The 27,823-nt window shown below is 45.3% G+C and overlaps 1 protein-coding gene across 2 annotated transcripts; it reads right to left on the bottom strand.

Moving 5' to 3' along the window:
• Positions 1 to 491: 491 nt before the first annotated feature.
• LOC148505525 (NXPE family member 4-like) lies at positions 492 to 26,974 on the bottom strand. Of its 2 annotated transcripts, none has more exons than XM_088448154.1 (5): positions 26,897 to 26,974; positions 25,351 to 26,087; positions 22,456 to 22,517; positions 10,367 to 10,585; positions 492 to 1,036 (listed from the first exon to the last, which is right to left on the bottom strand). In XM_088448154.1, exons 1-5 carry the CDS (start codon positions 26,972 to 26,974, stop codon positions 492 to 494), a joined length of 1,641 nt encoding a protein of 546 aa, XP_088304280.1. The 2 variants fall into 2 exon arrangements, with proteins under 2 accessions (XP_088304280.1, XP_088304281.1); XM_088448155.1 differs by having other exon boundaries at positions 22,459 to 22,517.
• Positions 26,975 to 27,823: the final 849 nt, after the last annotated feature.

The raw sequence follows: 27,823 nt of genomic DNA, 5'->3' as shown, positions 1-27,823 counted from the left end.
AATAATTTAAAATAAAAGAAAATTTTTGAGTGGAGTTACAATTTAATAAGTGTCCCAAACCACTTCCTCACCACCGCTGGTGCTTTAGGTCTTCCTTTGCCATCCAAACATTCTGTCTTTAAAGGATCAGTCACATCATTATACAGTTAGTTTTTTTAAATCAAAGCACTTACTGCCACTGTAGAAATTATTAAAACATGCAAAGCACAGTCTACTTCCTGTTACCTTGAATTGTCTACATCATGTTGCCTTGAATCACACCACCTACTTCCTGTAGCCTCGAATCACACAGTCTACATCGTGCTGCCTTGAATCACACCACCTACTTCCTGTTGCCTTGAATTATATAGCCTACGTCCTATTGCCTTGAATCGCACAGCCTACTTTCTGTTGCCTTGACAGTCATCTTTACAGTAGACCAACCTTATACATTAGGGATTTCCACAGAAAGATGAAATCATGGCTCTTTGTCTTTCTTCCTTCTTGCTTTATTAGCAAGCAAATGTGAATGTCAGACTCATAATACTTGCAAACGTGGCCCCTGGAGGATGTACAGTCGCTGTGGCTGAAGCCACTGTCATGTCCCAAGCATCCACAAAGCCAACGTTAATCCCTTGGAAAACTTCTCTCATGACCAGATACTGAGTGTACCCATAGAAGTCTCCTTGTCTTTCCACCGGGGCATATATTTCCCTGGTATTTTCTGACTTGATGATGACTTTGGTGTCGGGGCTCCTGAGGAACAGACGTTCTATGGCTCTACGGATGTTGAGCGCCCGTTTGATGAAAAGTTTGAGAGGGAACTGTCTGAAGTGCTGTCCCATTGTAATAGCGATGATAGTGTCCTTTCCTCCAGCCAGCTGGTCAATCTGGCGACTCGTATACATGTCCTCCTTGAAATAGTAGTAGGTAACATGTTCCAATGGGAACCCGTGTCTCTTATAGGATACATAAATGTCTTTCTCCATATTCATAGCTTGCAGTGTCTTATCCCAAATCGCCCATCCTTTCTGGTGGTAGAGGAAATATTTCACGACTAATGGAAACAAACACATCTGTTAGTAGTGTACAGGTTAAATATGCGGTAATACATTGTTCTTATCACCAAGAAGGCACATTTCTGATTTCATAGCACATTGGGGGCCTGATTCTCAATTGGATGCAGTGCCAATGCCACCTACAGTTGACCAATGTTTCAAGTCTGCACATGCATCCCGATTGTCTGCGCTCAGAGATAAACTTCAGAATTGAATGCAGGGTCTGTGAATTTAAGTGGGCATTCCTCGGAGGGAAGAGGGGGAGGCGACACTGACGTGGGCATGTCACAGGTGTTGCACTGAAAACGGCTGCAGCCAAAGACACACAGCCACTCACACAGGAGGCCCTAGTCAGTCGGAGAAACTGAACCTGCCATAGAGCTGGTGCAAGTTACCATGGTGCAACCGATGGTGCGTCTAAATACGTACATAGATGGAAAAGCAATATCTCAAGACTCTTCAAGTGGGCATCTCAGTTGTGCATAAGAGGCATACGTGACTACGACAAAAGACACGGGCACTTCTGCATCCACCGTGCTGAAACATTCACTATGCTTGGTACAGTAATTCAAGTGCTAATTTCAGTAGATGGCAGCAGTGGAGACTAGCTTTGGCTCTGTGTAAAGGGCTTAAGTCAGAGATGTACACTAATGCAATCACAGCTGTGATCCCGTACGTAGCTTCTGTGCAAAAATATGCTAACGCTGTAGCCGCCTGGAGATGTATTGAGATGCCGACCGGCAGCTTCCCAGATCCAAGCAAGGGCCTAGAAACACACAGTGGTGGTTGCAGATCCTTGGATAATCGACCATCTGAGTAACCCTATGGTTACACAGAATGGCCGTGGGAACTGAGACACTATCGTCAAAATTCTCTGCCTACGGGATCACAGTAGTATGCTGAGACGCCCTAAAACCTGTGTTTTTGCCGCTACTCCCCATAGCCGCACACAAACAGTTCCTGATGTCAATCACTTTGCAAAGAAATCCTCACTGCGAGCGGCATCGCAAAAGTACCTCAGAGCATGTGATGATCAACTGCAACGCATGTACAGTCAGCCGATAATCGCTCAACTGTGTAAATATCCATCTCCAGATCTGAATCAGGCCCAAAGAGCACATGATTCTGTGATGTGTGTTTGGGTTTCTCTTGGAGATGAGCGGGTTCGGTTCACCCAAACTTCATGACCTGGGCTGGGATCAGAGTCCAGCTCGGGTTTTCCTGCCTAACTCGGATCCCAAAACGAGGCAAAATGTCATCATCCTGCTGTCGGATTTTCGCGGGTTTTGGATTGTATATAAGTCCCACCCCGTGGTAATCGGCACCATTTTCTTGCTGAGTCCCAGTCTGTCAGGCTATGCTTCGTCCAAGGGGGGCTGTTTTGTCCAATACAGGGGTGTGCTGTGCTGGGCTGTGTTGTCCAATACAGGGGTGTGCTGTACTGGGCTGTATTGTCCAATACAGGCAGGCTTTGCTGTGCTGTGTGCAGGGGGCTGGGTTGCCCATCAAGTGGTTTGATGTGCTGGGCTGTGTTGTCCAATCCATGCAGGGTGACTGTGTTATTTATCATTGCTTTGGTAATCTTGGTGTGGGGTGTGCTGTCCTTCCAGAGTGCTGTCCATCCAGTGTGCAGTTTGTCCAGGGGCTGTAAAAATAAGGTAACTAAAAGTTTTAAAAAATATATATATATATGTTAAAAAATCGCTGTATGCCATAACCAGTGTATCCAAAGCACTGTGATGCTGCTGGCAATGTAGGTTCATCATACTGCAGTGTATAATTTGTAAAGTATTGTGTGTGACACTGTTGGTCAGTAATACCGCAGTGTAATATTATTCATACAAGTATTGTGACACTGTTGGTCAGTAAGACGGCAGTGTACTATATTAATAAAATATATTATGACACTGTAAGGGATAGCGCAATGTATTATTCATAAAGAATATTGTAACATTGTAATGTGGAACCAGTGTATTATTCATAAAAAAATATTGTGACACTATAAGTGGTAGCGCAGTGTATTATTCATACAAATTATTGTGACCCTGTAAGTGGTTGTGCAGTGTGTTCATAAAAAATATTGTGACATGAAGTGGTAGCGCTGTGTATTCATAAAAAATATTGTGACACTAAGTGGAAACACAGTGTATTCATAAAAAATATGCTGACAATGTAAGGGATAGGTCTATTCATAAAAAAAATATTGTGACACTGTAAGTGGTAGCACAGTGTATTATTCATAAAAAAATATTGTCTTACACTAAGTGGTAGTGCAGTGTATTATTCTAAAAAATATTGTGACACTGTAAGGGATAGCACCGTGTATTATTCATAAAAAATATTGTAAAACTAAGTGGCACTGCAGTGTATTATTCATAAAAAATATTGTGACAGTGTAAGTGGTATTGTCACAATATTTTTTATGAATACACTGCACTAAGTGGTAGCGCAGTGTATTATTCATAAAAAATATTGTAACACTAAGTGGTAGCACAGTGTATTCATAAAAAATATTGTGACGCTAAGTGGTAGCGCCGTGTATTATTCAGAAAAAATATTGTAAAACTAATTGGTAGCATAGTGTATTATTCATAATAAAAATATTGTGACACTGTAAGTAGAACCACAGTGTATTATTCCTAAAAAATATTAGACACTATAGGTCATTAATTCCGCAGTGTAATATTTAAAATTGGTACAAATTGACATGTGTGTTGTACCCCAATTTGTTTGTGTTTGTTGATTTAGAGAATGATCAGTTGAGATAAGAGCAGGAACCACATACTAGTGCTGGAGCTGCTGTCAGTGTCACCAGTCATGACAATACTAGTCTGTCTACATTATCTACTACAGCCAATGCCCAAGGGCATACAGGGCTTAAGTCAGGGCATCTAAAATCAAAGATGCAATCTATTTTATTGGCAAAGAAAAAAACATCAAAGGGAGTTAGCTGCAGAAAGGCATAAAATTGGCAGTATGCCTTTCATCATACAAAGTGGCAAGGAAATGGCCTTTATTTATGACTGATGGTTCTGCCTCTTATGATGATGAAAACCTTTCTCCCTACTCCCTATAGATGGTTAAAAAAACTGCATAAGGGGCACTGCATAAAGGGCACTACTGGGGGTACTGCATAGGGGGGACTACTACTCGGGGCATTGCATAAGGGGCACTACTAGAGGCACTGCATAAGGGGCACTGCATAGGGGGACCACAACTGGGGGCACTGTATAAGGGGCACTACTGGGTGTACTGCATAGAGGGGACTACTACTGGGGGCACTACATAAGGGGCACTGCATAAGGGGCACTACTGAGGGGCACTGCAAAAGGGTCAATACTGGGGACACTGCATAGGGGACCACTTCTAGGGACACTGTATAAGCGGCTCTACTGGTGGCACTTTATAAGGGGCACTTCTGGGGGTACTGCATAGGGGGGACCACTACTGGAGGCACTGCATAAGGGGCACTACTGAGGGGCATTGCATAAGAGTCACAACTGGGGGCACTGCATAGGGGGACCATTTCTAGGGGCACTGTATAAGGGGCTCTACTGGTTGCACTTTATAAGGGGCACTACTAGGGTACTGCATAGGGGGGACCACTATTGGGCCACTTTTTAAGGGGCACTACTGGGGTCACTGCATACGGTGCACTACATAAGGGTTACTACAACAGGGGGCACTACTACTGGGGGCACTGAATAACATGCACTACAACTGGGAGCACTGCATAAGGGGCATTACTACAGGGGGAATTGTATAAGGGGCCCTGCTACTGGCAACATTTCATAAGGGCCACTACTACAGTGGGCATTCCAAGAGGGGCACTACTACTAGGGGCATTGCGTAAGGGGCAATACTACTGGTGGGATTAAGGTGCATATGGAATAGAAAGGAATGTTCCCAGAGTGATGAGAAACGGTGGTGTCATGTTGACAGGCCACCACTTTTCAGTGGCCATGCCCCTTGTGGCATGCGCACATAATTGGGGGGAGGGGCTCCGTTTTTAACTCTCCCTAGCCTCCATATATCCTAGTTACGCCACACCCCCTGTGACTTATGGCAGGCCCCTGTGATGAGTGGCCATGTCCCCTTTTCCATGTGCAAATAGGGATGCCAGGGCTGAATTATAGCTGCAGTCCATTCCTGGCATAAGCATATTCCATCATATTGTTCATAATTGCCAATAGTTTTTGCTTGCTCTTAATTACCAGGTCTTAACATTTGTACATGAAATTCACATCCAACATGCACAACCCTATTATTACTAATGATTAAGGTGGGACAGAATTTATGTAGAGACTTTTGCAGAGACATAATTCAATTAAACAGTGAGTCAAACAGTGTTAAGCACCAATTTTACCTTGCAGTAGGACAATCCTGTCACAGGTAGAGGTACTCACAGAAGAGACTGAGGGCCTGATTCAGAGCCGGACGCTCTGACGGAATTCTGTCTTTTTAGAGCGGCCTCCTGGCCGCTCGCATAGCTGTGGGTGACCACCCACAGCTATAGCAAGCGGCCAGGAAGATGGTCGCTTGCTATAGCTGTGGGTGGTCGCGACCATCGGGCTTGCGACAGAAACCCTTGTGGTAGGGTCTCATTCCTGCAAGCCCTAGAGTGCTTTCGGCTCTAACAGAGCCTAAAGCACTCCCACTGACATCACTTGTGATGTCAGTGAGGCAGGCCCCAGACGGTAGGCGTTCCCATGGGCAGCCACTCCCCCGGCCCGCCCGCCAAAGAGGGCGTGCTGTCACTCAACATCGACAGCACGCCCCCTTTGGTACGGGACCCGGAGTGACGGTTTGCCCGTCGCTATCCGGGTCTTGCGCATGTGCACGACGGATCCGGCTCCGTCGTGCGCATGCACACTGGGCACCATTGACCCGCTTGCGAGCGCTCAGTGCTCGCGAGTGGGTCTGAATCAGGCCCTTAGGCCCTGATTCAGAGCCGGTCGCTCTGACAGAGCGCTCGCTCTGAATCAGGACCGGTCTTTTTTTTTTTTTTTAGAAGGGCCTCCTGGCCGCTCGCATAGCTGTGGGTGATGACCACAGCTATAGCGAGCGGCCAGGAAGATGGTCACGATGGTCAAGACCATCATGACCATCGGGCTTGCGACGAGATCCTTGTGGTAGGGTCTCGTTGCCGCAAGCCCCAGAGAGATTTCGGCTCTAACAGAGCCGGAATCTCTCCACTGACATCACTTGTGATGTCAGTGGGGCCGGCCCCAAACGGTAGGCGTTCACATGGGAACACCTCCGTCTGGACAGCCACCCCCCAGGCCCGTACACCAAAGGGGGCGTGCTGTCACACAACATCGACAGCACGCCCGCTTTGGTGCAAGACCCGGAGCGACGGATTGCCCGTCGCTATCCGGGTCTCGTGCATGCGCATGATGGAGCCGGCTCCGTCGTGCACATGCGCTCTGGGCCACCATTGACCCGGTTGCGAGCGCTCAGAACCTGATTCAGCAAGGAATGCAGTTGCTAATACGCACGCAATCGCCCAATTGTTGCGTTCCGCGCATGCGTATGCAGTGCACGAACCAGCCACTGTGATCGGGACTGTGAGAGCAGTGACCACGCAGACTCATCACAGAGTGGTTGACGGTAAGTGTTGTTTTTGGGTGGTCAGTGAAATACAGGCGTGCCAGTGCGTTTGAATGTCTTTGCAGGGGCGTGCATAAATTATCCACTGCGATGCCTTATGCAGCCTGAGGTCTCATAGTGTGCACTGAAGCTAGCAATGTCTGAGTAAGGTCAGAGCTTGTACAAGTGTGCGTGAGGCTGCGATGGTAGTCGATTGTACCGATGTTTTTTGCAGTCTTGCTAAACATTTTGGATGTGTGTAAGGTTAGGTGGCGTCCTTATGTAGTGCTGCAGCGTCATAGCGATCACAATGAATTAAACTATCGCAGTTGAACTACGCTCGTAATCGCTATTTCATTCGCAGTTACGAACCGTAATGAATCAGGCCCTTAGAGTAGAGATGAGCGAGCCCAGTTCTCAGAGAACTGAGCCCACTCAAACTTCAGGGATCCAGAGGGATCCGAGACACAGCTCAGATCTCCTCGTCCTCCCCATATCCCTATTCAAGGCAAAACCTCGAGAGCACGCTGTCGGATCTCGAAGTTTTGCCCTCTCCACCCTCAATCTCCACCCTGTTACTTTTACTTTTACCACCTCCTTAGCACTGACCATTTGTTGTTTTTTTTAGGTATTTAGCAAGTTGAATTTTGGTCTTTCTGACTTGCTCATGCTTCTTATTTTCCTCTGCGGGTGGTGCCGTAGAATTGATTGTATATACTATATTTCTGGGTGATTTATCATTCTTTTGTTTTTTCTTGGCTAAATTCCCCTTTGCAGATGATTTTAAACTGTTCCTTGAATTTAGATTTGTGCATTGGTTAAGTTTCATGGTGTTGCATTGGCATTTCTTGTTTGATTGTCTGCTTTAATCTGCAATCTTTTAGTCTTCTGTTTAGTTTAATCATTCACTTGAGTTTCAGGCTGTTATGCTGCCTATTTGTCATCTGATTTGATCCAATATCACTCCTAGGAGTGTGTGACAAAACCTTCAATGTTTGTGGCAATAAACATGGCATAGAAGTGGGTTTATTCTATGGTTGGCCATATTGGCAGGGCCATAACTAGGGTGGTGTGGCCAGTGCGCCCTCACAGGATGGACATGCCCTGTGGGCGGAACCGGCCGCCTCCACCAGCGATCACGACCACTACTACCCCCATAATGTTTAATAGTACGTAGCGGTGTGTCCGGCTCTTTAACTGCCAAGCACACCGCTACTAATATATATATATGTCATAATGTCATATCGTCTCTCCCAGTCCAGTACCCCTTCGTCGAGGAGCTGCTGCCATTCCTCCTACTGTAGTGGATACAGAGACTTTGGCTTCCCCATGCCCCCACACCCCGGCTCCCACAGTGACCTGCTGAAAAACTTTGTTATAAAGCTAAGTGCTGCTTTATGGAGAGAGTACCGCATGAAGGGTGGATTTTAATTGTCTGGCATAATGTGTAAGGGGGGAGGGGGGATTTTTTTTGTCTGGCATAATATGTATGCGCATTACTACTGGGGGCATAATGTGTAAGGGGCATTAATACTGTGAGTATAATATGTAAGGGGCATACTACTGTGGGCATAATATGTAAGGGGCATACTACTGTGGGCATAATGTGTAAGGGGAATTACTACTATGAGCATAATGTGTAATGGGGATTTCTACTGTGTAGCATAATGTGTAAAAGGGACACTACTATGTATTGTAATGTGAATATGGGGCACTACTGTGTCTCGTTATGTGAATTGGGGGTAGTATGGTATGGCCACGCCCTTTTTTCAGATGCGCGCCTGTGATGCTGTCTTCTGGCACAGGGCACCAAAATGTCTAGTTACGGCTCTGCATATTGGTACAGATATTTGGAGGCAGTGTAGTCTGTCACCCTTTGATTCAATTTAAGTACTCCCATCTTTATCAACAAGATGGGGTCATCTCACTGTGGAGGGGCTGTTTTTTTTATCTGGTTAAGGGTATTAGAGGAGTGGCTATAGTTTGGTGTGGTGGTGACTGTGGTTTCTTTCTGGGAACTTAGTAACATAGGCTGTCTTGAGCTTCTCTTCCTGCCAATACATGGGTTCAGGCTGATCCTACCCTGATGTATCAGTAGTTTTTGTGTGTCATTTGCAGGTGAGTTTGGATACATTAAGTTGTTGGTAATAGGCTGGCAGTTGGCCCCCAACTAAGCCTTGAGTTGTTGATAATGGGCTGGCCGTTGGCCCCCCCATCTGAGCCTTGAGTTTTGGTAATAGGTTGACAGTTGTACCCTTTGGGCAAGATGGCAATACTGTAAGGTCATTTTTTCTTTCTCAAAATATCTTTGCCCTCATGTCAATAAATAAAGAAAGCTGACCCTTTCCCCCACCAATAGGTCTCTGTGTCTTGATTGTACATATGTTTCCTCTTCTGGTGTAGAAATGTAGGCTGACATCAGCCGATAGGAGGTTTAGGTCACCATTATTCCTACAAGATCTAGCATGAAACCTATTACCTGCTCTAATCCTGTGACCTCAGATAAGAACTAATGCTCTAATGCAGCTGTTCTCAACTCCAGTCCTCAGGTACCACAAGCAGGTCATCTTTTATGTATTCCTTTAATCATGCACAGGTGAGTTAATCAATTTTGCTGGCTCAGTAATAATCCCACCTGCTTCCACATACAAAAAACATGACCTGAAAACTTGAGTATTGAGACTGACAACCATTGCTCTAATGCATTCTCAAATAGAGATGCTGTAGAAGATACATAACACCAAACTTAAGAGGTTCTAGGTGCCATCAAGAAGCTTAGAGCTGGCAGCTACTACTCTTTTGCAGGTAGTGGGCATTTGGGGGTAAATTTACTAACCATCGGTTTTGAGTCTATTTCAAAACCAACTGTCCATGATGAGTAACAATGTCGGATTGCAGTCTAAAAAAATGCATAAAAAGCATTTACTAGGCATCGGATTTGACTGCCATTTGCAATTCGACTTACAGTAGTTACCCAACGAATTTCAAGCCCCTATATCTGTTTCTATTCTTTTACACCTAACAAAGCCTGCACAGATCAAACTCAGGCAGGTCTATTGTTTGGATGGGTTTGATGTCATTTTACTTTCAGGTTTTGGTCTGTTTTAAAACTGACCATTAAATCTGTGGATCCTAGTCTGGTTTATATTAAATCATTGCTTGTTGGTCATATGTTCAAAACTCTTCTAAAACTCTTCTAAAAACAGTATTTTGGTAGGTTTTCCATCGGTTTGAACTTAAGTAAATGGTCGGTTTCCAAAACCGTAAGTAAATCACCCAAAAATCTAAAACTGACCCAGGGGCATAACTTGGTATTTGAAGGCCCCATAGCCAAAGAATGCATGGGCCCCTATGTACCAACCAATGGTGAAAAATGTATATTTAACATTTTACTTTGACAGGGAAGATGGGCCCCCCCACAGCTCTGGACCCCATAGCTGCACCCCTTGCACCTATGGTAGTTATGTCCATGAACCAACCTTTAGTAAATAATACCCCTCAGTCTTAATAGTTGGTGAATGCCTGGTGGCCAAATGTTACTTGGCATAAATAAAATAAAACAGAAACCAATAGACTTCAAACCCATTCACTGTATTGACACCCTCCCACCTTTCCTATAATAACTGACTCTTCTGAATGCCCAACTAGTGGATGCAGTTATCTTTTGGCTACTAGTGATCTATTACAGAACTATAGTTCAATTGTATAAAGTTTATTTATACAAGTGAAATAAAACTTACTTTTGATGCCCTCAGTGAAGTGCATGATATACTGCCGTAACGTTGAGTCTCCGATGAGATAGAGTTTCTTCCCCTGGAGACACTTAGTGAAGTCCTCCCCGGTTGTATAGGGCGTCATGTTGCAGTACACAGGGTTCCAGATATTTTTCAAAAAGTATCCACTTGGGAAGGGAGAACCCAATCCTGTATGACATTTTGGCTTTGGGTTTAATGTTGAATCTACAAAAGAGAGAGAATATTATGTTACATAGAGCATAAGTAAAATATATCCATTTAGGTGTGAGCTACTGTGGGGCAGATTGAATTAGCATGGTGTTTACCACATGGGTAATGCTCTGGATTTAACGCCCAGAGCTATTCAAAATCATGCAGTAACCCTGCGGCTAACGCATAGATTCTGGGTTAGGTGCCAGGAATCTATTGGTTATACCATGAGTTAAGTCTCAGCGGATGCATTTAATGCAGATTTTTCTTTGTAGCTCCTGAGGCTGCGAGAAAAATAATCCACGTTAAGTGCACCCTCTGGGACTTAATAGCTCAGGGCAGAGTAGTAGTGTGGAACCATAGCGCCCAGAGAAAGTGCATGTCATAGCACCCCCTCCCCCCCTGCACTGAACTGTGCCAGTGGGGTATGGCCAGCCTGAGCAGGAATACTGAAATTATGAGAAGAACAGCAGACAGTGGCAGTATCATGCTGGGATTGAGGTCCCATTGGGGGAATAGAATGCTTCGGTGATGCACTATCTGACATTAAGGGGTAGCTCCTTTGGCACTGCTTTATTTATGTACAGCGCCTAGGATCTGACTTTTATCTCATTTGAATCAATACTAGTCAATAGAGTAGATTGTATTATATATTCTGATCATTTAACTTAAATTGACAGAGTACATGTGCTGGAGTGAGATTCCACAGGGTGCACAGCTTATTACTGCAATTACTGCCCCAAGCAGCTGTCACTGGAGTGGGATCACCTATGGGAAGTTCCCTTCTCAGCTATGCTCCTACTTCGCAAATATACATTGCACCTATCTTAATGTGAGTACTACTAATCATGTTCTGTCTACCTCCATTATTTCAGGTCTCCTAATACAGTATTTTTTAAAATACCTTTCAAATAACATTTTGTGGTCATGCCTAGGAGTACCTTATTACTTTACATAGCAAAGCAGCAACCTTTTTTTAAACTCATACCTGCCAATAAGAAGAGGAGGGGGGTGGTGACAGAAGCCAATAAAAAGGGAGAGGAGAGAGGTACAGTAGTGACAGAAGCCAATAAGCTCAGAGAGGGGAGGGACAAAGAGTTGATCAGAGAGGGGGTTGTGACAGATGCTATAAAGAAAAGGAGTGGACAGGGGCAAAGAGCTGATCCCATGGTAGATAGGGGAGGGAATTAAAGAGGTGAGAAGTGTATGTAATCAATCTGATAGGAGAGGGGAGGTGACAGAAGATGATCACAGAGGAGGCAGGGCCGGCAATCTGGGCATCTTAAGGGAACATGAAACGTAGAAACGGATCTCAGATCCATAACTTATTTAGGATATAGAGCAAACAAACCAAGATAAATCTAACAGGCAGCCATCATACTGTGCAGCGTCCCATGAATTCCGGAAACCTGAATGGCGCCCTCTGTCCATTTTGGCACCCGGAGCTCATGCCCCACTGGAACCACCCTCGCTACTCCCCTGGCTCAGGGCAATGCAATTAGATGCGGGTAAACCTCACGGCTAATTGAATATGCCCCTAGGAGTTTTTGAACCGGAATCAAAGGACATCACTTGGATCCTGTCTTGTGCCATATGCAGCATAATTGGTTACAGATGGGTGAATTTCGGGTTGAATTTTGTTCAAATCAGGTTTTGCGGTGAAACAGGCATTTTACTGACGTTACAGCAATGTGATCTTTTAATTTTCTGTTCCACACCATGGGCATGATTTAGAGGAAGCCTTGATTTTGCAGCATACACGTAGAAATGCAGCCGCAAAATTGCAGCTTAACATTTCTACTAAAGTGCAAATTTACCAAACCGTATGGTTTGGGTGTTTATATATGTGGTTTGCAAACTGTGTGATTTAGGAAAGGCCAAACCACACAAAACCTGCATTATTACATATTGCCATCCCAATTTTTACATTTTTCCACTTGGATTGGGGGGAATGTTACAATGATTCTGATAAATTTGTGTAGTTAACATTGCCCATATACTGTAGGATAGATAGATATTATTATTATTATTATGGGGCATATGTATGTAACCCTCAGTGACACTGGGTGTAATAATTATCAATTGTAAGGCCATGCCTCCACCCAAGCTAATTGAGGTTTGCATGGGAAAACCTATTGACTGAGTGTGTAGTGTACAAGAATTTCTATAAGTTATTATCTATACCTTTATAACAGTAACTCTTGTTCTTTTTCTTTCACAGAAGACTGTGGTTCTGGATCTCTCACGAACATCTGCTTCAGGTAAGTACTTCACAATAAAATTGTATTAATGCCATTCAGTTGCTAATTTGCGGTGCAAGTCGCTTTAGAAAGAATTGCTTTCCAGTCTAATCGTGTGGTTCCAAAGCACAAAACTTATTTTTATGCAAAAAAGGGGTAACACGATCTAAGTTTAACAATTAGAGTAAAAAGCAAGATAATGAACAATAGGTACAGCCGATACATACGCATGCGCACTGGTTCCAGTATACAGTCATTCAGTCCAGAAGCCTGTGGTCGCAAAGAAGATGTCTGTACACTGAAGCCAGTACACAAGCCTATATATGGTACAGGTTACAGAGATAACAAAGGGACAATTTGGCAGGTTTTCATTGGTTCTTGCTTCTGGTCAATCTGGTCATTGGTCAGTTCATACGGTGTCATCAGTGGTATGGCTCAGTCTTCCAACGGTCACATTGTGTATCTTCCCACTGAAGAACTGGTTAAAACTGGCTACAACACTGCATACAAGAAATAGTATTCTACTCAATAACTCCCTATCATCCATAACTAGCGTACGCATGATGCGACTTCTTTGCCGATAGAAACGGATGTCTGCAAATAAAGAGCGATTAAGTATGATACCAAACATGACATGTCCACTGTATTCTGAACGTTAGATCTCTTTTGTACATCTTACATCTTAATTATTAGCTAACAATACCTTTTAATATCTCTGATTATTATCTATAATGTGTGGGAACCATTTTATATGTATGCGTTCGTATATGTGCGTATGTGTGTGGAATTCGCATATGTGCGTCTGTGTGTGTGTGTGTGAATACATGTGTGCGTTCGCATATGTACGCATTGGATTGCACCGACAAAAAGTAGCGTCCTAATAACACGCCATCAGACTATAGATGACTATCAGATTATAATTGTAAAGCGATCATACCCAATTATTTGACTTTGACAATTGGTAACAAGTTCCTTTTATTGGATGAAAAGGCAAATAACATGCATGGACACTATATACTTGCAATACAGTTTTCACATAAAGGGTTACAATAGTACCTCCGTTAAAACATACTTAGAGTCCTTTACCCTTATTAAGTCCAGTTGGTAAAATGCCGGTAATGTCTCTTTTAAGAGAAACCGAAAGATTGCATAAGAAAAGAGGTGTTTTAAACCTCTAGGATGGGGGCAGGCATGTATGCAAATTACTTGTGGGAGTTAGCCTATGGCAAGCAGGGGCAGGTTTGTAACAGGAACATTATATAGTGGGATAAAAGTGTGGGCCAAAGCCTCTTTGTTCCAGATTCCTCCAGGACAGGGAAGTGCATTTTGTCAGTTGTCATTTTCCTTAATAAAACTCTCTTAGTGCTTCTTCTTCTCTCCTCCTTTTCCTTATTGTATTTAGTCATTCTTTTCATTTACTTCATATCACTGCTTTTCCTTTTCCTTTCTGTCCTCAATCAGTGTCTTTTCTGATTTCTTGTTCTGCTGGGGGAGGTGTAGCTATGCCCTGCCTAGTAATGAGCCTCCCCAGACCCTGGTCCCTGGCTCCACAGTGCCCCCATGAATTTAGGGGCTGCAGGTGTGGTTCCCCTATTGATAGTTCTATCCCCCCTCCGGCTGCAGCAGCTTTGTGGAAGGTGTGCCAGTGCGGGGGAGGGGTTCTTCCCTTCAGTCCTCAATGTCCCTGGTCAATATCATCTTTGTGGCTGCAGTGGCCAGCACCATAGGCAAATGCAGGAGGGGTTTATGAGTGCCTTGCCTGAACCCTCCCCCCCCCCCCCCCCTCAGCCCACACCATGAGGACTACAATAGAAATAGCATATAATACTAAAGTTGCGTGTTTTTTAGGATCCCCTCAGTGTCACAAATGAAATAACTAGCACTACAGTCCCTGTTGATCTTTTAAATGTGTCAGCAAGTAGAAAAAGTTAAAAAGCCAGTAATAATATTGTTGTGCACCAACTAGGAGATCTGGAAAACATGCACTGTTCGGGGTGCACTGATATGGACCACCTATTGGATCAATTATTAATACTGGATAATACACCATCCAGTACATAAGGGGACCAATCTGTGCATCTATGTCCAGGACAGTGCATGGTTTCTTTTTCTGCCCTCCCCCAGATTCCCCAACTTGCTCAAATGATCTGTAAAGGAACCTGCACATGAAATAAAAAGATACAGCTCAGACAGGATGGCTCTACTTCTACATATAATTGCTTACTGTGTTTGCTGGTCCTGTATATGCCAGAATTATTTCATTCAGTACATTCGTATGATGTATTTTATAGCTGGTCTAAGTGCTGATTATGCCCTCTTAATGGTAGAAAACAGTTGCAGCAAACAGTGTCAGTATTATGCTGGGCATTGAGGTATCATTGGGGGGAATAGAATGTTTTAGTGATGCGTTATCTGACAGTAAGGGGTAATGGCTTTGACACTGCTTTATTTATCTATAGCACCTAAGATCTAGCTTTTATCTCCTTTGAATCATTATTATCAGTCAATAGAGGAGATTGTATTATATACTGTATTCTGAGCGTTTAACTTACAAAATAGACAGAATACATATGCTACAGTGAATTTCCACAGGGTGCACAGCTTATTATTGCAATCACTGCCCCAAGCAGCTATCACCGGTAAGCTCCATTCTCAGCTATGCTCCTACTTCAACAAATATACATTGCTGGAGGTCACGCAGCCTTCGCGTCCTGCCTATGAGGGGTACAACGCGAGCAAAGCAGCTAGTTCAGTTCGTCAGGGCTAACAGCAGGTGTCTGGGGGAAAATGCTTCGCCTTTAATAATTCCACCTGTACGCAGGGACGAAAATGTCGTTTTCGTCACCTCTGCTTGTGATGTGGTGGCAACCACCCAGTTGCCAAGTGTTTCAAGGTGGGTGCCCAGCAGCAGCCTGCACAGCCAGCAAAAGGCACAAGTGCTAAGTAAAGCTCCATCCCCTGTCCGTGTCACAGCGATAGCAAAATGGTTGAGTTGGTACCCGGTTCTGCAGGACGCAGAATTTTCGTTAAAAGGCTTCAGTTTTGGTTTTCGTTTACCTATTTGCAGGGATGTCGACACATATTCGCCTAGAAATTTGAAGTCTGCCTTTGAATTGCCTCACATTCTTAGGGAAAAAGTGGCTGGCGAGGTTAGCGTCAGGCGCATTGCAGGGCCTTTTGCAGAACCCCCATTAGGGATCTTGTGAATTCCCCGGTGGGAGTGGTTCCCAAGAAAATTCCAGGAAAATAGAGGCTCATGCAACATCTGTCTTATCCGCCAGGCTCGTCAGTAAATTATGCCATACCAGTTGAGGTTTCCTCGGTGGTGTACCAGTCTTTTGACGATGCTTTGGACGTCATTAGGTGTTATGGTCCGGGCGCACTGATGGCTAAGATAGATGTTGAGTCAGCTTTTCGTCTACTTCCTTTGCACCCAGAGTCATTCCAGTTTATGGGTTTTTAGCTTGGACAACGGATATTACATAGACAAATGCTTGCCAATGGGGTGTTCTGTGTCCTGTTCGTTTTTCAAGCATTTTAGCACCTTACTACACTGGTGCGCGGAATTTATTTATTTAATTTTTGCGGTAGTCATGGGATAGCCCACTATCTCGATGACTTTCTGTGTGTCGGCCCTTCCGGTTCAGGCAGATGCAGTTATCTTTTGTTTTCTTTACGAGCACTGTTTTTTCATTTGGAGTTCCCGTTGCTGCGGACAAAACGGAGGGCCCTTCCCCTTGCTTGTCATTCCTGGGTATCGAGATCTGTACCTCGGCAGGTTCTTGTCGCATTCCTCTCGATAAGCCTGTCAAGTTGCGTAATGCCATAGTGGAATGCACGGCTTCCAGTAGAATTACCCTGCGGCAGGCGCAATCCCTCCTGGGCCTGCAAAGTAATTCCAATGGGCAGAGTTTTTTCACGTAAATTGGAAAGGGCCACGGCTGGTGTCACTAACCGAGACTTTTGCTACGTTTATCCTCAGAGATTAAGCAGGACCTCTATGTCTGGGTCTCGTTTCTTCGGGATTTTAATGGCATTCGGTTGTGGATGTCTCCAGCCGCTGACAATTTGCAGCTGCAGCTGTTCACCGACGCAGCAGGCACCACGGGGTTCGGATGTTACCTTGATGGCTCCTGGTGCGTTGGCCGTTGGCTGGAAGAATGGGTGGGAAAGGGTTTGACTAAGGACTTACTCCTTCTCAAACTCTTTCCCATAATGGTTTCCTTGGAAATCTGGGGGGAATGGTTACGCAATCGCAGCATCATTATCAGGTGTGACAACCTGGGCGTGGTCCATGCGATACAATCAGCAACATGCGGCTTCCCTGCTGGTTTTGCGCTTGCTAGCGCAGCTGTGCTCACATGTTTGCGCTGTAACATCATGTTTAAGGCAAGACACGTTCCTGGGGTGGAGAATGAGATAGACGATGCGTTATCACGTTTCCAGTGGGCTAGGTCCCGATCTGTGGCCCCTGGTGCTGACGTTGTGCTTTGCCCCTCTTATGTTTGGCAGGTGATCGAGACGGCATGGAGGGCTTAGCAGAACAGTCTCTAGCCCCCTCCACGTTGCGAGCATATCGGCAGGCATGGAATGAATGGGAAGATTATTCCCGTAGCAGCAAACAGGCAGGTAAGAGTCAGCATCGTTCGATGCTTTCTTTTATTTGGAGTCTCCGTTTGGCTGGCAGATCCAGGGCTTCTGTTGCGCGCTCTTTGGGGGGCATTGCATTTTATTGTAAATTGAAGGGCCAACCTGACTTTACTAAAAGTTTTCTGATTGTGAAGGCTTTAAAGGGTTGGGCACGGGTCTCCCGGCCAGTAGCTGACCGTAGGAGAACTGTGGACGCTCATCTGCTTCCGGCAGTATTAGGGGCGGTTCTCGGAGTGGCTCTTACTGCGTATGAGGCGGTCCTGATTCAAGTGGTGTTTTCGGAGGCTTTTCACGGCACCTTGAGGGTATCGGAGCTGGTGGCATCATCCAAATGGGTTGATGCCGCCATGCTCCTCTCGGATATCCTGGTCAGTGAGAGGTCTGTTCTCTGTAGGATTCGGCGGTCGAAGACCGACCAGACTGGTAGGGGTAGGTGGATCTCGTTGGGTCCATCTAGGGACGAACAGATCTGCCCCGTGACACTAGCTATGCGGTATGAGTTATTGCGGCCGGATGTTCCTGGTTCATGACTCATGCATATGGACAGGACTCCGCTTACCAAATACCAGTTTGGTTGGTTTTTGAAGAGGTGTGTATCAGTTTTAGGCCTCCCGCCTCAAGATTTTGGTACACACTCCTTTCTGATCGGAGCCGCAACTTCGGCGGCAGCTGCGGGTTTCTCGGCATCAGAAATTAAGGCCCTAGGACGTTGGAAATCGGATAGTTATAAAGGTTACATTCGACCTAGGCGTGAAGGCCCTTTGTTTAAAGTCATTTCACAGTCTGTTCCGGTTACGTTTATATTTTATGCTTGCCTGGTTTTTGTCTTGTCTCATGTACTGTCCTGTCTTGTCTGTTACCCCTGTCCGTCCTACTCGGGATTAGCTACTCGCCATTGCTGGCAATGGGAGTCTTGAGGGATTTTACAATTTTTACCTGAACTGACGGATTCAATTCGGCTATTCTCAATCATTTAATTAGGCCATAGTCCATCCCTCAGCAGGTTTTTATTTTACCTCTTGCCGAGTTCACCTGTTTTTTCCCAATTCCCCCCCACCCATTCTTCCCCTTTGTGTCTTCTGTTTGTCTCAGCCACTTTAAATAGTAAAGTCGGCGACCAATAGAAAATTTTTCTTTTTGGCAGATACTCACTTATGTTCTATCAGATCCCACTAATACACCATAAAATTTTATTGTTTTATGACAATTACTAATTTTTTATTTACTGCTTTCCTCCACCTTTAGGATTGCTCTTTGACACGCAGGACATTTGAGTTATAGGCCACTCATATATTTTCTGGGCTGCTAGGTTTGAGTTCAGATCAAGCTCCAATTTTTGAATATTCAGCTAGGGTCCGTTGGATAGGTTCCAGAGGTATGAGATGGCATTCCTTTTGTCCTAAACTGTTAGAGTATGCAAGGCTTTTTGGTAGGCCACGTATTTTGGTGGCTTATTTAGGAGGCAACGACTTAGGGCAGAGGTCCACTGTAGAATTACGAGTTGATATTGTCAACGATTTGGCGAGGATGCTATCGCCTGGCCCTTGTGTTAATTAATTTGGTCTTGTATTGTACCTCGACAGGTCTGGCGTGGGGTTAGGAGTTTTCCTGCTAATGACGAAGCTAGGAAGAAACTTAATTTTGCAGTTGCCAAATTTGTGATGGCCAATTATGGCCGTGTCATTTACCATAAGAACATTCAATTTCGATTTAGTTATATGTATAGACCTGATGGAGTTCATTTAACAGAGGAGGGTTTGTCATTGTTTATTGGGGATCTTTTTGAGGAGTTGGCGTTATTGGGGTAGTACTTGGTATGGTGGCGGTGCGGCGGTTCTATAAGCAGAACCTTGCTGTGGCGAGAAAGAACGGCAGGTCGCCAGTCCGGGTGCAATTATGATTTAAGGGCGCTCCCTTCGTTGACTGGTAGTTGGCTGTACCAACCTAACGGGGGGCAGTATCACCGCCTAAACGGGTGGGAAGTCAAGATGGGGGTGAGCGTTACCTTTTGTTGATGATATGAGTTACATGGTTATGTGTATGCACTCTGGGCGATCTACGCCTGCTATGCCTTTTGTTGTTTGTGTGTGGGCATAGCAGATCTGGCTGATTTCTGGCCGTCCTTTCTTTGCCACCATACATCCTTAAATAAATAATAATTATTATTGCTCCAATAAATCGCCATCAAGTTATCTGCCAAATCCACGTCTCAGTGTCTTTATTTTATGTTAGTATGATAAGTGGTTTGCACACATGACAACACCTCATCCGATAGAAGGTTTAATGTCCCTTTGTCCTTTACGACTTCAATGTTGAAATATTAATAGTCTCGTTTATGCTCCACGGGATATAAGAAATGTCTCTTTTGAATTTAAAGTAATTTTCCTAGCAATAACTGTCTCAGGAGCACAAAGGTTTAATAAATCACCTTTACTTTAAAAACACTTCCCTGTGGGATTTATGCAGAGTAAGAGCAAAAGGCTGTGTGCTGTGAAAATATGTCAATACGAAAAAGCTGCTGGGGTATTTGTGGTAGCTACTGTTCCTACTGCCAGAAAGTTTAGTAATATCCCTTTTCTGATCTTCCCTATCCTCTCTGGAATACGGTTATAAGATGCTGCCCTCAGCTGTCACTGTGCTTGCTATTTATTTAGCTGGCAGTGTATACTCTTAGAACAATTAAAACTATTTCCTTTCCAGGGGATTGTCCCGAAACGTTCTTTAAATATTTGTATGTTATCCTAATGCCAGTCCAGCAACGTACAATACGGCTTTATTTTTATAAGCCTTATGTATAACCCCTGTGGCTTGTATCCACCTTATCTGGTACTGATAATTGTGGGTATCAATTCCCCTTTACGACGGGAAACAAACACTATAGTCCCCCTCCAGCTGTAATTATACAGTTCCTCTGTTAATTGCAGTAGATGCTCCTTGTAATTTATATTGGGATTTCGTGCTTTACGCTTATATGAATGTTATTCCTACTATAGTCTGTTCAGTGCTTTGCTTTACTTGACTAAAAAACAGCTGTAATATGGCAACTGGTGTAAGTATGCTGTGTGCTTCTAAACTCACACAAGGGTCAGTGCTACTGCTGCATCCAATCCAGCAACAGGCATCCGCCCCCCTTGTCTCCAACCTCCTGCTGATGGAGGATCTGCTGTCAATCAGCGACGGGCAACACTTCCGTACTGAGCGCTGCGGCGGCTGGCTTGCTTGTTGGAGGGAGACTGTTCACCGCTCAGCCGCTGGGTTGCCATGGAGACGGCAGCCACACTTCCGCTTCCTCCGGACCTGGGTGCTGCATACCTCCCAACATGACCCTCTCCAGGAGGGACACAATGCTCTGGTCCTGGACTTCCCTGGTAATTTATGATTGGTGGCGGCTCCAGGGGTGGGGCTGCAGCACAGTCCAAAATTCAAATAGGGGAGTCACACCAACTGCCAGTGAGTCCCAGCCAGTGATGTTTGGCAGCGTGTGAAATGACAGTTGGTGTGACTCCCCTATTTGAATTTTGAACTGCGCTGCAGCCCCACCTCTTACCAGGGAAGTCCAGGACCAGAGCATTGTGTCCCTCCTGGAGAGGGTCATGTTGGGAGGTATGGTGCTGTGGCTGCGGAGTTCAGTGTGGGAGGCTGGCTATTCACTGCCCAGGCGTCGGCTCACCTCAGAGACAGCTGCCGCTTCTAATGCAGCGCTGCCGCTGTCTAGCGCTGCCGCTCCGGCCGCCTGTCACCTGGCCCCAGCGGTGGCGCCCGGCTCTACCTCCAGACAGAGCCCTACTCTGGCGCCACTATCGCTACTCCTCGCCCTCCTAAGGTGAGTAGCGATGTGCGCTCTGGAAGGGGGACCTGCAGACTCGAGCTCCCTGGTCAGCTGCCGCTCGTGCCATTTCTAGCACCTTCTTGTTCTCGAGCATCCTGGCTCCTATCACCTATAAGCAAAAATCAAGCACTGCCTTTGCTATGACTCTACCTACCCCCTCACACTTTATACATGCAAATATAACATTATATATAACAAGTAATACATAACCTTACATATAAGCGTTAATATTATAATGCCTAACCCTATACAATTTTAAGGTATAAATACAGTGAGGTGCCAGACAGCACTCTCAATATATTTGAGATACCATATACCCTATATGTACCTATAGTCTATTAGCCATTATTTTAATAGAGCTACATGTATAAAGCCCTTTTTTACTTAAATCATACAAAAACTGCAGTTTCCACAAGTTTTTAGGTATCAGAACAACAGCCTAATGCAGGAGACTTCACAGAAAACTCCAGGAAAAGGCTAATTAGCACTTCAGACTGCAGTCCCCATTATTCTCTTTGGGGACTGCTGTCTAACCCATACAGTATGTACCAAGCTCCATAAAAGCATACTTTTTCCAAGCTCCGTCCCAAAAACTACCTCCAGATAGCAGTAGTCACTTTCAGGGCTGTAGAGAGCCTTGTACAGGGGGGCACCGTGTACTCCTCATTATCAGTGTGATCGCTCTCCAGCCATAGGAGCTTGCTGCTGGTGATCAGCAGCAGCAGTCTCCTTGGTCTCACCACAGCCCAGTACATAGCACCATGTGTTCGGCTGGGGAGGCAAAGGCTGATGCTGATGACGGGTAAGAGAGAAAGGAGGTGGGCCAGGCATCAGACCTGGACCCCCGCTAGACCCCTCCATCAAGCCCAGGCCCTGGTAATTAGTACCCTCTCCCCTCCCTTCCCTGGCCACTTCATACCCATGGTGGCTTTTTGGTCTGAGAAGGATCATGTTGTGAACTTGTAGTCCAGCAGGGTACAAACCTTGACAGCATGAAATATCTCCAGTTCACCAGTGGAGACACCAGTTACGGTAGATAAATCTCAACCATTTGCAATATATTCATAACCTACTATGGCAGAAAAATATATTTTATTTTATTTATTTCATGTTTAGGTAATGTAATAGCAAAAGGAAGCAAGATGAAAACAAAGGGTAACACTTACTGCTGCATCTAGTAACTGTTATAGGTGCAAAGTTTGGGGAGATTTCCACAGCAATATTTGACCTTTAAAAATGATTATTAAAAAAAAGTTTAATATAAAAGGTATAATGTTTGAAATGACAAACATGAGCATAACTGTGACATCACATCCGTACATTGATAAAACACACAGAACAGTAAAACAGAACTCGGAGAATAGAGTGAGAGGCTGATGTAGAGGAAAGGGAAAATATTTAAGCAATATTAAAACTGTAGTGCAAATGTAGGGGCTAGCGGAGATGAAAGGGGTTGGTTACGGGTTCCTGTCATTCGGAATGCCCGGGGCCAGATTAAGGCTTGTGGGGGTCCGGGGCAACTAAGTTGTGGGGGCTCCATCAATAAAATTGTCACGGCCTCACGCAGCAACTATGCCCCTGTGCCTCATGCAGCAACTATGACCCTTACCTTGTCTCTGGACCCTCCACTGTCATTATCAGTGCTGCTATCTACAAGATAGCAGCGCCAATAAGCTAGGCAATGTATGTATGGTCGGTTCGCCGGACCGTTCCGTCAGCTGCAGTTATCGATATCGACATTGCCCTACCACCATAGCAGGGACAGCACTTTCTCTTGCTGTGGCAACTGCCGGCTTCGGGGGCTGCACTTGATGCTTGCAAGAACCCGCGGAATGCCCAGCGGAGCCATCCATCAGGGAATCGGTATGGAATACCGCCGGCAGTGCCTGGCCGATAAAAGCAGAGGTGCCGGCAGCGGAAGCCCGACAGTGCTGGAAATCCCGATCGTCACTAAGGTAAAGTATAAACTAACCTAACCCCTAACCCTGCTTAGGGGTGCCTAACCCTAATCCCCCCTCTAAGTGCCTACACCCTAACCCCTCCTTCCCCGCTGCCTAAACCTAAGTCCCCCGGGGGGTGCCAATCCCTAAATTCCCCCGGGGTGCCTAACCCTAACCCTCCCTCCCCCTAGCCTAAACCTAACCCTCCCGGGGGGGTGCCTAACCCTAAGTCCCCCCCGGGTGCCCTAAACCTAACACTCCCCCCCGCGGCTGTCCACTCCGCTGCGCTTGGCATCCCTTTGATCGGGATGCCGGGCGCTGGTCTCGCGGCGTCGGGGAAATGACAGGCGTCTAGATATAGACGCCGGTCATTTAGACCACGGCAGGATAAAGCAGCCGTGAAGCCGGCTGTCGGGATTCCGGCAGCCGCTTCCCGATTGTATACCATCCATCAGCACTCCCTCATTGGCTGGAACCCACGTGTACCCCAGCCAATGAGAGGCTGCTATATGTGGAGCGGTCTCTGTTTGGCTGGCGGGACGTGGGAAACCCTGTGACGTCCCATCAGCTGGCATTCGCGTAGTATTGGTATGTGTGACAAGACACATACCAATACTAGTCCGTTTGGTTTCGGGTAAGAGTGTTATTGTTTTGCAAAGACCCCCCTGGATTCTCCGGAGACCAGCACGAGGAAGGAGGTGAGTATAGGATCTTTGTTGCAGGTACTCCCATTGGATTCTACGGGGACAAGGGGACAAAAACATCTGGTAGAAGGTAAGTATAAGGTAAGTATGTGTGAATTAGATAGGTTTATGTAATAAACTTGAATTCTATACAGTGTGTGTGTGTACTGTCTTTATTTAAGTTTTTATTTTACATTGGGGGTCTGGGTGCCGCCCGCCTGCTGGCACTTGTAGTTCCACAAGTGCCAAAGGGCAGGCATGCTGGCACCTGTACTTCCACTGTAAAATACAATACTTTAACACTAATAAACACTTCATTACCCCCGTACCCACCGCTCCAGGGGTGCGGGAAAGAGCCCCGGGCTTCAGACCAAGCCAGGGGTTCGGAGAGGGGGGACCCCTTTTTTGGGGGGTTCCCACCACACCTGAGATCCCCAGTTTGGCCTGAGCGGCTTGGGGTGATAATGCTTTGGCCCTGGAGACCCGGTAAGAGGGTCTCCTAGCTGTGGCATTACACCCCGGTCGTTTTGGGTCCGGTGCTGGTTTTTATTTAAAACAAAAGAGCAGTGACTAAATACAGTCAAAAGAGGGCAGCTATCATCCTGTGTGTTTGATAATCTTTAAATTTACTAGCAGTTACCAGTTCCAAAGTAATGAATGGGGAGCATAGCTTGAGCAGTGAATGGTGGTATCTTGTCTGACATTTAATTATCTATATAGGTGGTCAATTGGACAGTGATCATATCAATTGGATCTTGCGCTGATCACCAGCCTCAGGGCCGGCTCTAGGGGTGTTCGACCTTAGCGGTTGAACAGGGGCGCCACCCATAGAGGGCGCAACTTTCCCAGCATCCCGATTTCAGCGGGACAGTACTGTCCCGCTGTTCCACCCATGGGCCGAAGTGGCTCGTGGGTGGTCAAATCGGGGGGTTGGGGACCCCTCAGATAACATCACGTAAGGAGACATGGCCTATGGTAATTAGGCCACGCCCCCAATTTCAGCCACGCGAGGTGCGCAGGGCACTTGGCCGGCACAGGGTGCTATTTGCCCTGAAGCTGGCCCTGACCAGAATTGTACCATCTGTATCCAGATATACATAGCAGCTCCTATATATGAGTCATCTTGTCATTTATGTTTAGTCCTTTATTTAGAGTGGAGAGAGTTAGCATTGATAAAGTGAATGGAGGTATGAAAGGAGGTCTTGGGCAGAAGCTGGCAGGTTTGGGCAGAAGCTGGTGGGCATGTGAGGTTAGCAGAGATGGAGAGGAGATGTACTTACATGAGGCTCAACAAATTCAGCAGTGTGTACACTTGTGTGTGTGCACTAAAGGAAATATGTCTATGGCTCTAAAGCAACATCTCTACTCCCTTCTATTGTCATTTGCTCACAGAATTTAAAGTTGACTGAAACATGAACATAATGAATGGATATTATACCTTTGGAAGAGTTGTTTTTCCTTGGGAGTTAGATGTGACCCAGGAAGAACAAAACCCCTCATCTCGTTCAAGCTTTCACAAGTGAAGTTTGGAGCTTTGTAACAGTAGAAAGCCTCCTCGTCGGCTGGATCTAGGTACTCACAAATCTTCTTCCCTTCTTCCTCCTCCAGCTTAAATCCACACTCTGTGGCAACTTTTTTACCAAATTTTTCAAATTTCCCCTCAAAGCCAAGAACTCCTAAGCTAGAATGTCTCGCTCTCCAGAGAGCTGCGATCCCTTCACTTGGGTGGAACAAGAGAGAAGAGACTTTGGCTTTGCCCGACCAAAGCAAAGGAAAGTGGACATGGTATGACCCATTGTTGAAGTCTTCCACCCTTCCAGAAATAGCAGCTCCGAGCTCTGGGGAGAACAATCTTGGCCTAATGAAGTCTCCTCCATAGGTCTTCCTGTTACCCAAGTAATCGTACATATCAAGCTGTACCACAAAGTTCTCTCCAACACAATACCGTGTCCTGGGATTTACTATGAAAGCTTTACTGTGTCTCCCACTTGTGCTTTTGTTAAAGTGAGTGAACGTAACATTGGGGATGAGCATTTGTATTTTGTCAAACATTGCATCTATTCTTACTTGTAGCTCACTTTTGTTATGAGCAATTGCTAATCCTTTTATCCCTGGGGAAATAATTTCAGTTTGGATTGGCCCATAGCAGTTTTGGAGCAAGTGCCTCACCGAATCCTGAAATTTACAATGAATTATAAATTTTTATTTGAAAAATATTTGTATAATGATCCTCAAGGTAAACAACCAAATGTAATTGTTTCAATTATGCCAGCACCACCCTGATAATTACCCGGATCCCTAGTTCCTAGTAACTGGTTTGCTTGAACACATTCTTTTTGCAAACTTAAATGTCTGGAGTTTTGGGTGCATGCATACACATGGTGTACCTAATTATATTTACAATTACTGAGAACATTTAGTTACAGTGATTTGACAAGGAATTAAAAAGAGGGAAATCAACATAAATTTGATCATAGCAATAAAAGACCTCTATTAACTGTATGTACAGTAATGGTGGGTACACACTACACGATATACTCCCTGAGCGATATCGTGTAGTGTGTCCCCGGCAGGCTGTGCTCAATGTCGTTCATGACATTGAGCACAGCCGCTGAACGATATCATTAACGATATCGTTCAGCACCGGGCTCTCTCCCCCATTCCCTGACATGCAGCAACCTGATGAGGTCGTCAGATTGTGCGATGGACAATGTCGGAAACGACCAGCGGGAGTGCGCATCGCTGGTCGTTTCCGACATAAAAGTGCACGATTTGTGCACGTTTACTGAGCAACTGCACGATTATGATGTCGTAATCGTGCAGTCGCTCAGTAATATCGCCCAGTGTGTACCCACCATAAGTGTTCCATGCTACAGTATATGTACAAGCACTATAATATTATAAAATAAATTAGACTCAACCTCTAGTTGTAACCTCTCCACCAGACTAACCAAAAAACTTTACACAAAAATATAATTTCTTACCTGAAAAATGTTCCTGTACCAACCAAAAGTCATCAAGAATATGGCAATGAACAGTACAGGAATATATGGTTTGGTCATAGCTGGTGATTCATAAATGGGGATCGACCTGTTGAATACATAGATAGGTAAATGTTACCATTTTTGTACAGTGTGTGTGTGACAGTTTCTACTGCTGTCAATCATCCTAGTAAGCAGTCGCCTTTGGATGACCCTGCCGGCCTTTACATTAGGGAGACTAGTATCTTAGAGAATTACTTTACCCTTCAGTACCCAGCAACAAGATTAGAGCTGGTAATTTACCTTGCTGCTGTTTAGTGGATCCGTTGTGGGGCAAATGTTTTACCCTGATCTGAGAGGGACTGACTGCAATCCCCATATGCATCATTTGTCAAAGCTAAACTTTCCGGAGCTTGTACCCCATAAGCAATGCCATCAATAGCCCTATCGGCTTCTCTCCACTGCATTCCCCAAGAGAGATCCAATAGTCATCAGTCAGAGGGCTGGAGCAGGATGCTAGGCAGCTTTATGAAGAATGTTAGATTTATTTTGTCAAAAAGTTGCGATGAAAGATTTTGGCCCTGATGCTCGTGTACAGATGTCTGTTTGCCTTATGGCTTTCTCATAAAAAGATTGATTTAGCCATTTAAGGGAATTTTCAGTACTAGCTGCTAAAATGAGGTGTGTATTTAACATAAATTGCCTTGCTGGGAGAGCTGCTCTGATAGGGAGGCCAGACCACCAGAGAGGAGGAGGAGTTACTGTCTGTGGGTGGTTCTATGCAGTCCCAGGTGCCTGAAACTACAATCTCCCATCATGCTTGAGGCAACATGGCAGAAGTACAGTCAGAGCTGGCCTGCCAGGAGAGGACTAGTGCTAATGAGGAAGAAACAGCGCAGGAGTGAGGCAGGAGGTGCCGCCATTACAAGG

The sequence above is a fragment of the Taudactylus pleione genome, unplaced genomic scaffold, assembly GCF_031769625.1.
Source record: "Taudactylus pleione unplaced genomic scaffold, aTauple2 ptg000451l, whole genome shotgun sequence".
Taxonomy (NCBI): domain Eukaryota; kingdom Metazoa; phylum Chordata; class Amphibia; order Anura; family Myobatrachidae; genus Taudactylus; species Taudactylus pleione.
The sequence above is the reverse complement of the archived record's forward strand: the minus strand, read 5'-3'. Positions and strand labels throughout refer to the sequence as shown.

Coding starts and splice junctions, on each gene's coding strand:
- LOC148505525 (XM_088448154.1), bottom strand. CDS start 26,974: ATGACCAAACCATATATTCCTGTACTGTTCATTGCCATATTCTTGATG. Junction 26,088..26,896: donor GGTACAGGAACATTTTTCAG/GTAAGAAATTAT, acceptor TGTAAATTTCAG/GATTCGGTGAGGCACTTGCT. Junction 10,586..22,455: donor AACAGTTACTAGATGCAGCA/GTAAGTGTTACC, acceptor TCTCTTTTGTAG/ATTCAACATTAAACCCAAAG.